Source organism: Sphaeramia orbicularis, chromosome 7 (assembly GCF_902148855.1).
Source record: "Sphaeramia orbicularis chromosome 7, fSphaOr1.1, whole genome shotgun sequence".
Taxonomy (NCBI): domain Eukaryota; kingdom Metazoa; phylum Chordata; class Actinopteri; order Kurtiformes; family Apogonidae; genus Sphaeramia; species Sphaeramia orbicularis.
Genome location: NC_043963.1, coordinates 24,681,223 through 24,693,826, shown reverse-complemented (window position 1 = coordinate 24,693,826; position 12,604 = coordinate 24,681,223). Strand labels below are relative to the sequence as shown.

At 38.2% G+C, this 12,604-nt stretch overlaps 1 protein-coding gene across 5 annotated transcripts; it reads left to right on the top strand.

Moving 5' to 3' along the window:
* Positions 1-2,777: 2,777 nt before the first annotated feature.
* LOC115422595 (oxysterol-binding protein-related protein 2-like) lies at positions 2,778-12,139 on the top strand. 5 transcript variants are annotated; one of them, XM_030138981.1, is made up of 14 exons: positions 2,778-2,882; positions 3,197-3,343; positions 3,432-3,543; positions 3,765-3,840; positions 5,318-5,452; positions 5,587-5,684; positions 5,767-5,949; positions 6,804-6,911; positions 6,997-7,086; positions 7,175-7,301; positions 7,742-7,861; positions 8,918-9,041; positions 9,154-9,244; positions 10,564-12,139. In XM_030138981.1, exons 2-14 carry the CDS (start codon positions 3,307-3,309, stop codon positions 10,664-10,666), a joined length of 1,404 nt encoding a protein of 467 aa, XP_029994841.1. In that variant the 5' UTR covers positions 2,778-2,882; positions 3,197-3,306; the 3' UTR covers positions 10,667-12,139. The 5 variants fall into 5 exon arrangements, with proteins under 5 accessions (XP_029994841.1, XP_029994845.1, XP_029994842.1 ...); XM_030138985.1 differs by having other exon boundaries at positions 2,792-2,888; positions 3,201-3,343; positions 10,564-10,666; XM_030138982.1 differs by having other exon boundaries at positions 2,798-2,909; positions 10,564-10,666.
* Positions 12,140-12,604: the final 465 nt, after the last annotated feature.

Genomic DNA, 12,604 nt, shown 5'->3' with positions numbered 1-12,604 from the left:
TTGTTTTTACATTACTACAGTCATTTTACACTTTGTTTCTCTTTTGCAGCAGTTTTTCTTCATTTTACTGTTAAACTTTATTTATTTATTTATTTAATTATTTAATATAATTGGAAACACACTACATCCAATGATAGTAGTAAAAATCATAACATTTGCTTATGAATGTGACTCTAAATGGGGTTCAGCACTTGAGTAAATGTAGTATCTGCTGCTTTTCACAACTGATAGTGCAATATTTATTAACTAACTAACTAATCTAACTAATCTAAACATTCACAGAGGTATGAAGATGTAGTTGAGGTGCAACCATGTGAAGTTGGATTAAAGTTGTTGCAGTCGAGATACTAAAATTCATTCTGCTTGAGTTCAGTAGATGTATACACCACTAACATGTTGTTTTCATATGAATATAAATACATATAATTGAAAAAGTATTGTAATTTTTTCTGTTGTTAATAACTGGAAACATGAATACTTTAAATAAGGTGAAATTATTATTTTGCTGTTTCCTTAACAGACAAAATTGTTTCTGATGGATGTAGGCTCCAGACTTCTAAACTGAAAACTTTAACCCTTTAGCTGCCTTGAGGACAGAAGAACTGACAGTTGTGACTCCGAGCCCCCCGCCAGACACCCCCACCCAGGACAAGAAGACCTGGTCCTACGACGGTCCTGCAGGCGGCAAGGACTGTTTACAGAGCAGATACCTTTTAAAACCATTTTTCCACAGTTTTTTTTTTTTTTTTTTTCTTTTAGTTTTTATGAAGTATAATTTGGTCGCAGTTGATATGATCAGTTTATCAGATAAAAAAAAAAAAACACCTGATGACCACAGCTGATAGAGAGTCAGCGATAACATAAATGAGTCCATGCCTTTAGTCAATCCTACACAGAGTCAGTCCTTCTCTCTCTTTTTGCTGAATTCAGACGATGGATACATTTACAATACAGATGAATAAGCATTTAACACCAGCTCAGTGTCTGATGTGAAATATGGTTAGGTTCCAGCTGTAGTCTGACAATGAATCTGTATATTAATTATTAAAGACCTTAGAGTGAGTGAACTGTTGGTCTCAGCATAGTCAAAATATTCATTTACTGAGTTCTAAGAATTCCTTACTGTTCTCTGAGTTTCCCTACTTATTAAAACTCCTTCCTAATAGTTTAATTAAAAAACACAGCATGTAGTCATGAAATCTAACTGATTCAATTTAACTGAGCAGAGATCTGTATTTATGATACCTTAGTATTTATGATACTTTCCATTCAAACTTGCAGAACAGTAAAATGCAGATGTACTATGTGGATTAGTGCTTTTCCTGAAGTAATGTACCATAACAAAAAAAACAAAAACAAAAAAAAAAAAAGAACTTATAAAATATCCAGAATGAAGAAGATTGAAGGTTTACAGTAACATCCAGAGATAGTGCAGACAAAGATTCATGCAGTTGGTCTGATCATCACAGAGGAGGTTTGCTTACTATTGACACTTTGTTCTTTCTCTCTTTATTTGTGTCTTTATGTTTCATGCTGTTCCTTTCTGCCAAAGAGTTTGCACAACAGCACTGACCACTGATGTTCATTTGGACTTGAAAGGTCAAAAACATCTGCTCTACAGTAGACTGTGCAGTGAGCAGGACATTAGCCAAACTCTATGTTTAGTTCCAGAGGGCAAAAGGTTGTAGAGGTGAAGCTGCTAATGCTGGCTCAGGGTTCAAACAGTTTCGTTCAGGAGAAGGTCAACATGTCCATGAACACCATGATGTAGAACTGCAGCTATGGTTGGAGTGTTAGGATTCTGTTGAACACAAGCCTTAAGTAAGAGCATCTTCAATCTAATGTTACTGTGGCAGAAGTATGGAAAGATGTATTGCTCTGTCCTCCTCAGTCTGTACTGCAGTGTGTGTGTGTGTGGGGGTGGGGGGGTGGTCTAGGTAAGGAGAATCTTCAGTGAACGCTTCCGCAGCTCATTTTGTTGTTTGTTCTTAAGACCCATGAAATGTTTTGTTTTTTTTTTTTTTTCTACATTAAGCTCAGTCCAACTACTTCTACTATCACTACTGTTACTACTTTTGGCTGCTCCCTGCTTTGGCAGACCCTAAAGGGAGCAGCTGAAAGTAATAGCAGTATAAGGGGGGGGGGGGGGGGGGGGGGTTTCAGACACCCTTGAAATTTTACACAATCTCAGACATTATCCTGAAATATTTGTGAAAAGATCTTTTTTGTGTATCAAAAGATGTGGCTGCATCAGACAGACACAATCAAATGCAAATTATGTGTTTTGTTAAAAATAAACAGTTTCAACATGTCATGCCCCGGATGTGTTTCATTATTTTTGCTTAAACATCCAGTTTTGACCTTGATGGAACAATCCTTGTGCAGAAGGGAGTGTGTGGGTTTGGAGAATGGGACAATACTTGGCAAAACTTGAGTTCAGTGACTGAAGAATGATTCTTGATGTGATATATTGCAAATGCATGGGGTGTTTTCTTCTTTTTTTACCATTTGAAACCTGCTGATTTGTGATACTGACTGTCACCATAGTACTATAACAAAGATCTTGCTTATTTGTCTGTGCTTGTTGGTTCTAAATTCAATCTATGCATTTCTTTGAGTTTGATTTCTATTTCATTTACCAATCAGAGATGTACATATACATTTGATCTAATAATGACCGTATTTAATCTTATTTGTAGTCTGAATCTACCGCTTCACTGAGCCCTTCAGCTTTTATTTCTGGGACGCTCTTTGCTGCTATTTGATTGGCTAACGCAGCTGTCAATCACGTTGTCCTTGCCGCTGACTTCCGCTCAGCTTCAGAGGCAGTGTACCCGCGATTGTTTATGTTCCCACAGCCTTAATTTGACCTTAATTCACAGGTATATGTCACTAAGCTGTGATTGAATGTCCGTGTCAGACTGTGTGACGGTATTTGTTTATCGGTTATTGTGGTGAAAACGTTACTTAATCTCTGCTTCCTACTCTCCAGCTGGCGTTTTAACTCAGCAGCGATGCTAACGGCTATTTAGCTCGTCAGACAGCTAACGAATGACTGAGGCTCTTTGGGGGGCAGAGCTGCCAGCAAACATCGACTTGTTGTATTATTCATACCATGTACTAGACAAATGTTTGGTTTTGTCCAGCACCGTCACCCTGTCGTGCTCGTTGTAATGAGCTGTCCGTGCTGTTGCAGGTAGTGTGTTGGGCTGTCTGTGATGCTTGGAGGGAGGCTGGGCTGCAGGGACAGGCCGATTGGTGGAAACATGACTTCTGAGTAACTCACAGTTAGTTTTTCTGCTCAGTATGAACAGCGAAGAGGAGTTTTACGACGCTGAAACAGGTGAGGCTGTCTGACAGAGGGCTGGGACAGTGAAGTATGACATGGTTATCCTCTTGTCCTCCTCATCCTCTTTGTCTTCATCTCTCAGGGCTGGAGTCAGATGATTCCTGTGAGGTTAGTTTCAAGGATGCCCTGGTGTTTGACAATAAGCAGGTGACAGAAGGCAGTGCCTCACAGGAGAATGGAGTATGGGAGCGCAGGTGAGAAATCTTTTTTATGTGTGGAAGTAGACAACAAAATCAAATGCTTGTGCTCTTCTGTCTCAGCTGGTCAGTCATCTCTCATAGACCAACAGTTTTTCAACCTGGAAAACTGTAGGTTTATGAAATAGTACAGAATGTTTCACAGTAACTTTAAAGGGACACACTGTCTTGTGTATGGTCTTAAAGTCTTGGCAAATCTTTTTCCACATGTACACCAGGAAAACCCTCCCTGCTGAAATGATCTCCAGAAACAACTTCAGTGTGTGGAGTATATTAAAGAAATGCATCGGGATGGTGAGTCAGAACTGAGTAGCACTGGTACAATAAATACTTTTAGTCAAATACTGTACCTAAGTTTGAATTTGTGGTGCCTGTACTTCGCTAAGGTATTTCTATTCCATGCTAATTTGTACTCTACTTCTATTCTACGACATGTCAGAGGAAAATCGTGTACTTTACACTCCACTATATTTGTCTGACAGTTTATGCTACTTTTGAGACAATAAACTTTTAAGATGTTATTAAATGTTTCATACCCTTTCTGTCCTGTGGTAGAAAAAAATATTCTCCAAAACTCCAATGTGGTGATAAACTGGAAGATGAAGTGTTCCCGTATGGGTTAAGTGTAAAATTCTTCTGCATCTTAAGCTAAACAAATTATTTAAAACTCCCTTAAGTAGCAGCAAATGCATCATCATCCAGCTGAAAATGGAACGATGAGGGAGTTATGATGGATTAAAGTGTTAAACTACACCACAGGATATAAAGTAGCACAAATGAGCTTAATATTAAAAATGTGCTGCACATTAATGGAACAGTGATATGAGTCTAAAAATATAAGAGTAAAAGACAATTTTACTACTTTTATATTTCATCCTTTGAGTATATTGTTCCGTTAATTCTTTTACTTAAGTAAGGTTTTGAATGCACAGCTCTGTCTAGTAAAGGAATATTTTCCCATTGCAGTATTTGTACTTTTTCCTAAAGCGGCAGGAGCTGAAATCAGGAGGGAAGAAAGGTGTGAATATGAAACTACACACCTTCCTTCTGCAGCTCTATCCTGCAGCATTAAATAAACTGTAAAAAGAGACAACCTGATGTTATTTCATGCTATTATAGAAAAGAGAAGATAATTTTCCAAGTTTTACATTGAGACACAGAGCAGCGGAATCACATCTGACAAAATCTGATCACTTAATGGTAATAACAGCTGTGTGTTACATATTCAACCTCCCTACCTGTCTGAAAATGCATGTGATTTGCCTAAATCTGGGTTTCATGAGGTCGATTTTTTCCTACAGTATAAAAACAGACAACGTAGAGGTCTCTTCTTCTCTTAGGCCACTTGAATTACAATATGCTCAAAGGTAGTTATGGATTTTTTTACCCAATGATGCTAAAAATATATCAAGCACTGCAGCTTTAAGTAAAGGATCTGAACCCTTTTTTTCCCCACTGTGAGCAGTTCCCTAATATAACTACCAGAATAGGAAACAATTCTTAGCTCTTATAAGTTAAAACCTGCCATGTTCCTGCTTTCATCTTGATTTCTCTCTGTAGCGGAACATGTGAATGTAAACGTCCTCCAGTACCTTTAAAGGGAAGGTTATTATTGTTGAATTAAAAGAAAATAGTATTCTTCCTGAGCTGTACAACTGGAGGACATATTTTTATGTGTATCGTTGCTGCTGCCTGCCTCTTTATGTTTCAGCCCATTAACTTGGTGTGTTTTTGTCTTCAGTTTAATGATGTTTTTTGTGCATCTTTACAGGAGCTGTCCAAAATAGCGATGCCAGTTGTGTTTAACGAGCCATTGAGCTTTCTCCAGAGAATCTCGGAGTACATGGAACATACTCACCTCATCCACAGAGCCTGCAGCTTGTCTGACTCCATAGACCGCATGCAGGTAGACATAAAAGATGACTTTGACACTGATGTTTTTGTCATCTTGTTTTTATCTCTCACTGTAAGAGCAGTTTTTCCAAACAAACCCAGGCGGAAGACTGAAGTACTATGATATACTTTATTTTTGTGTGCCAGGTTGTTGCTGCCTTTGCAGTTTCAGCTGTGGCATCTCAGTGGGAAAGGACTGGAAAGCCATTTAATCCTTTATTGGGGGAGACATATGAGCTCACAAGGTACGAGATAAGACTCATGACCAAAGATCAAATGGCTTGGTGCAGTTTTGCCTTGATGAAATGTGATTAATGCTATTTTCAGAGAGGATGAGGGCTACAGATTGATCTCAGAGCAGGTGAGCCACCACCCTCCCATCAGTGCCTTCCACGCCCAGTCTCTGAAACAGGAGTTTGAGTTTCATGGCTCCATCTACCCAAAACTTAAATTCTGGGGCAAAAGTGTCGAGGCTGAGCCCAAAGGCACCATGACGCTGGAGCTATTAAAGTGAGTATGCATGTAACGGGGGCCAAGTGATTATTACGTCCACTATTCAGCATTTTTCACAACTATTAGTACTGTTATTTATTTTAATTGATAAAATTTATTAAAAATGCATGTCTCTAGTTCCCCAGCAGCCTCCCTCTCTGGGTGTATTTTTTTTTCTTTTTAGTTTTCATTGTATGCATTTGGTTTGGTCATTTTTGCTTTAATACTGCAATTTATTAGACAGACCTCTGCATTCTTTTCTCATCCTCTACATGTACTACATCTCACAGTGCTTTTCATTAGATTGATTTATAGGTAGGTGTGTGTGACATTGGAATATTGTTCCAAAAGTAAGCAAAATTGTTAATTTCGCTTACTTTTAATACTCTTCATGGTTTTACATCTTTCTTTGCTTGGCGTTAAATGTTATGTGCAACTTCCTGCAATTAGTCCAAAAAATGATCAGTATGAGTCACAAGCAACAGCCTATCAACACTTTTGTATTATTAAAGTACGTTGAGTTAGAAAACTGACAGTAAACAATACTGAAATGTTGAATTGCACTGTTTATTTGTCAGCCTTAAGGCATTTCAACAAAGTTTAGGGAACAACTTGAAAATCTGACGCAATGGACATTGTTTTTTTTTCTGCAAATCTGTTCAAATTCCAGTAATCAGTCTTCTTGACTAATAATGGTATTTGCCTGAAAACATGTATTGTTCAACCCTCGATATCAAACTTTTTAAATATTTATTTCAACACACACACACTCTGTACCTTCAGTGTTGCATTAATCTATTGCTTGTCCCCTCATTAGCATCTTCTGACATGCAGTAAATAATATTCTTCAACATGGTGTGAATTTCTTACAGACATAAAGAGGCGTACACATGGATAAACCCCATGTGTTGCGTACACAACATCATATTAGGAAAACTCTGGATTGAGCAGTATGGAACTGTGGAGATCGTAAATCATAGGTACAGTACAGTATAGCATTAGTTTGTGTTTCTGGACCACTGATTATTGGTTGATTACATATATTTTTTTCTCTCCATTTGTCAGCACTGGAGATAAGTGTGTATTGAACTTCAAACCATGTGGCATGTTTGGAAAAGAGCTGCACAAAGTAGAAGGTTATATTCAAGACAAAAGGTGAGAGCAACCAGAGGTTTTGACCATCTGTCTCTAACTCGATCATTTATTTTACTGATTTCTATCAAATATCTTTTTGTTGAACTAGTAAGAAGAAGTTGCGAGTGATATATGGGAAGTGGACAGAGTGCATGTACAGCGTGGACCCAAAAGTTTACGAAACACACAAGAAGTCAGACAAGAAGACGGGAGGGGATACGAAAAAGGTGAAACAGGTGAGTTACGCTCTTGTTCACACCAACTTTTGCTTGAACTGAAATCTGATGAGGAGTCTGACATTTGCTCTGAAATGCTCACATCTGTTTGACTCACCTCTCTGAATGTTTGTTTCTCAAATGGTATCTTTTCCTTTCACAATAACATGCAGTGGCTTAGTAGAAGGTAAGGTAAAAGTGTATTTGATATTTGTAGTGTGCTGCTGCTGTTGTCTAGTTTGAGTTATGTTGAAAGTGTAGTGTATTATTAGATCATTGCCAGCACTAATCCATAATGTCTTGCAATGACATGCATTGTTGCTTGAGAGATGTGTTGAATTTGTGGCAACTGTAGTTCTGTGAATGACCTGTATGCACATGTACTGTATGTACTGTGAGGTCATGTGACTGTTTCATGTCTTAAAGTTTATCTGGACATGCGTGTGTGTGTTTGTGTGTAGGAACTTAGCTGTGAAGGTGAGGAGCTGGATGAGATGCCAGAAGTTCAAGAGACTGTGACTGTGATACCAGGAAGTGCCTTACTGTGGAGGATAACGCCCCGGCCTGCTCACTCAGCACAGGTCGGTATCTAACACACAGTTAATGTTGGTATTTTTAAGTCAATAAGCAGTAAGGGAGGTTAAGATACCGATATAGACTTCTCTTACCTTATATTTAGTAACAGTGTCAGAGATTCAGACTGTGACTCAGAACTCTCAGATAAAATCTCATGGAATGTGACCTTTTCATTTCTAATTTGAGCAGCCGCTCTATGTGGTCAAAATCAGATACAGAACTTATGATTTATTTTTGCAGTCTGACTTGTCTTTAGATCAGTACTTGTCACAATCCCACATGGCAGGGAGTTGTTCAGTGAATACCAACTTGGGAAATAAGTGTAGAGATGTAGTTAAAAGTTGCCCACGATAGCCTACCATTTTTTAATTAAATTTGTTTCATTAGAGCCATGCATGTCATGATCCCACCACTCCTGGCTCTGACGTGTTCATCTCTGTGCACAAGTAGCAGATGTTGTTCCACAAAAATGAATTGTTAATTTGTTTCTCTTTGTCCTCATTATCATCTGGACATAAGGTTAGAAAAGAAACAGTAAACCGTGATTTCAGTGGCCTCTGTGTTCACTTCTGTGTGATAACATGTTGCATGTGCCATCTATCTTTTTTTTTTTTGTGCATAGGGGCCACACTGGAGTCTGATATTAGCCACAAATATAATGTGAACAGCCAAACAAAAAAATCAAATATGAACAATAAATCTGAATTGAGCTCTAGTCTTATAGTCTGAATGTATTCGTAGACTTATTTTTATCTGCTTTCATATTCACCTTCATAAAGTGTTATGATAAAATGGAGCCTATTCATTTTCCCTTTCTGCATGTAAATGAACACAAAAGCTGTTTATATGTATGTTTTGTGTATAAACACTGCTTTTAATTTTTAAATGCATTTTTGTTTCGGTATATTCTGTCAGTTTCATGCCTCAGTGTCTTCATCAAACCTCAGTGACTGACATTTGCTGAGTAAACCGAATTCAGATTTATATAAGCTGACCATGTTTGTTTGTGAATTAACTTGTGTATTTTTTGAAATTTTTTTTTGCTGTTTCCTTGAGTGTAGATGTATAACTTCACCAGCTTTGCCATGACACTAAATGAACTGGAGCCCGGCATGACACGGCTACTGCCGCCCACAGACTGCCGACTGAGGCCCGATATCAGAGCCATGGAGAACGGAGACATAGGTACCAACACCAGCCTCACACACACCCAGAGAGAAGCTCAAACCTCCAGAGTTTAGTAGGAACATCATGGTCCAGTGATGGGTTCATTTTTCATTCTGTTTTGGTTTTGTAGATACTGCAAGTACAGAGAAGGAGCGGTTAGAGGAGAAACAGAGGGCTGCGCGCCGGGAACGCTCGAAGGACGAGGAGGAGTGGTCCACCAGGTGTGTATACACAATGTATGAGTTAAATTGTACTGCAAACATCTGATTAAAGGCTGTTTGTTTAGTACTGGTATTCACGAGTATCTACGATGGGGAAGTTGCGCATCACCATTCAACCATGGCTACCAAACCCCCAATGAATTAATGCCACTGGGTCGACTATGAAGCTCATTATTCAGAGACACACATGTACACTAATCAGCCATGACAAAATAACACTGACAGATGAAGTGGTAATAATGTTGATTATCTCATTACACTGGCACCTTTCAGCGGATGGAATATATTAGACAAGTGAACATTTAGTTCAAGTTGATGTGTTGGAAGCAGCAAGATGGGAAACATAAGGATCTGAACGACTTTCCATATATAATCCAATTCATCTATCCTTCCTCCCTCCGAACCCGATTTATCCTCACTAGGGTTGCAGGGGGTGCTGGAGCCTATCCCAGCTACCTATCGGCGAAGGTGGGGTACACCCTGGATGAGTCGCCAGTTCATCGCAGGTCTGACATATAGAGACGAACAACCAGTCACTCCTATAGGCAATTTTAAGTTGACCAATTAACCTATCAGTGTGTGTCTTTGGATGGTGGGAGGAAGCCGGAGTACCCAGAGAAAACCCACGCAAACACAGGGAGAACATACAAACTCCATACAGAAAGGTCCCTGGTTGGTAATCCAATCTAACTTTATTTATACAGCACTTTAGGAACAACAAAGTTGGCCAATATGCTGTACACAAATAAAAGACAAAAAACAAAATCTACAACTGTTAAAAACAATAAACATACGTTTCAGTTTTTGCCTCCAAGGGGTTCAAGGGGGAATGAATATTCAAGGTAATGCATATCCCAGCCATTGATATGTTCCACTATAACAAGATAATCAACATTATTACTGTATCTTCTGTCAGTGGTCATAATGTATTGGCTGATCGGTGTGTATTGCATCATTGAGTTTATTCCTTCAAACTGCGGTGTCCCATTTTTGCATCAGGGACTCATGAGTAAGTCTTTTATTATAGGATCTTCTTTATTTACCTGTAAACCTCATAAGTGAAGCATCTCGAGTCAAAATAAGATGGTTACACTTACAAAAAAAGTGCTTAAATTAAACTTTTTCACTTGTTCTCAGTAACTGAGATTTTGTTGTATTAAATTTTCTGCTGTTACAACCAGGCCTGTTCAGCTCCAGAAATGCATAACTGATTAAGTGTCGGAAATCACCCGGAGTTGTCTCTTTATATTTTAATTTGGCATGTTTTCTATATTTCCCTAAACTCTACTGTCAAATTAATTGACCTTTGTTCTCTTCAGGTGGTTTCAGCTGGGAACAAACCCTCACACAGGAGCAGAGGATTGGCTTTACACCGGCGGATACTTTGACAGGAATTACACTCACTGTCCCAACATTTATTGACGGCAGAGGCACTCGGGGTGAAGTCGCTCTTCAGTTGCTCTCTGATAGGATTTTCTTTATTTCTCTCAGCATCTAAGAGCTGTGTCCGTGTGACACTCACTGGTACTGTGTTTTGTTTTGTTTTTTGTTTGTTTCTTATGTTTTTGGTTTCTGTTTTTGGGTTGAAGCAACAGAAAAGCTGATATCATCATGTAAAGACGTGTCAGACAATTTGTCAATTTATCTGCAACTGACTGTGAAAAATTGTCCACAGGAGAAGTAAGAATTTTAGAGTTTACTTTAATACTGAACCATTGTTATGTGCCCTAATCATGAATATGACAATAATAGTCCGTTACTCACCTATCCTGGGGTTTTAATGCAGTTGCCTGTGTGATCTCTGCTGCTGCAGGACACAAAGCTCTGAGTTTAAAAAACGACATCACTCGTACACATAGATGTACCACACACTTCTGTCATTCAATATCAGGGGTTATTTAAACACATCTGCTACTTTTTATATAACCTATTTGAATATTAGATGTCTATTTTAGTTAGCACTAGCACTAAACATCCTACAATGTCACAAGTGAAATTATTTTCTGTGAATAGAGACTTAGAAATGAAAGCTGCTTATGAACATGTTTACTGGCACAGTGAACATAGTGTTGGTACATTATACTGTTGTCCGCTGTAACATAGATAACGTGTATAAGAACTGGTGCATGCATGGTCACCAAGATTATTTACACAAGTTAAAGCCATAAAATGTTTTCTGCACTGTGGAAAATACTGTAAATGAATTCACATGATAAAACATTAAAGCAAAGGGAATCAGAGCTCATTGGTTCAAGTAGAAAGCTGTGCTCATATTCAAACTTTGGTGTAGCCATTTAATTTTACACACAGTTAACTACGATTGTAGGCAGAGTTTATGCAACACACACTAATCTGAACCTGGGTCATTGAGCGCTCTTAGGCATCATTAACCTATGCAAACTGATCCATCCGGTCTGCCCTCCTGAAATGTGAAAATAATTATCAAAAACATGTAATTCCTTTTAGCTCGTAGCCATTGTGGGCTTCAGACACTACCGAAGTGTCTGTTCATGAATGTTCTGTGCTAATAAATAATGCTAATTTACAAACAGCAGTGCAGTTGTTAGACAGTAGAGCTGTTCGTTTTGGTTCCAAGCACTAACCTTGCATAAAACTGCACATTTTGAATGATCAGTCCTATGCACATATTGTGTAGTGAAATGTCCTTCATGTTCCTCCTCCTCCTCTTCCAAGCACTTTGTGATGACTGCAGCCGCTCAGAGGTGCAGGGTTGACCTGATGGTTCTTTATCCTTTTGTCTTTGTCTAGTGTCAGTTAAAATAATGTTTACATAGTATGTTCATCAGTCTTTTTTTTCCTGTTCATGCTGTTAAAGTACACATCCATATGCATACAGACATATTTAAGAAATAAATTATGGACTATTGAAATTAACTTTGGTGTCACTGATTCACTTCAGATTTATTTATGTTTTTATATTGTGTTTCTGTATCTGACTGGTTTGCAGATGTCAACATGTAGGTCACTGAAGTCAGCATTAATAATTTCACTTTTTGATTTACAATGGAGCAGATAACTAGGATGCTAAATATGGAAAGAATATCATACTTTTTTAATCAAGTGACTCAGCTATCTAAAATTTTGACAAAAAGTGTGACAGAGGGCAAAAAGATCAGATTCATTAGATCATGGGTAAAGCAGAGTGCAGCGTTAACAGCCAGAATGATTCACAAAAGTATAAGTGATTGAAAATGTATAGGATTAGAGCAAAATACCAACAGGGTCACAGTCATTAAAATGCTCAACAAGAGCAAAAGGTTATCAAACTATGACTTAAAATCAGTAAAACTGAAAAAATGACTGCATTTCAACTTCCAGAGTTTAATGGAAACAGAACAA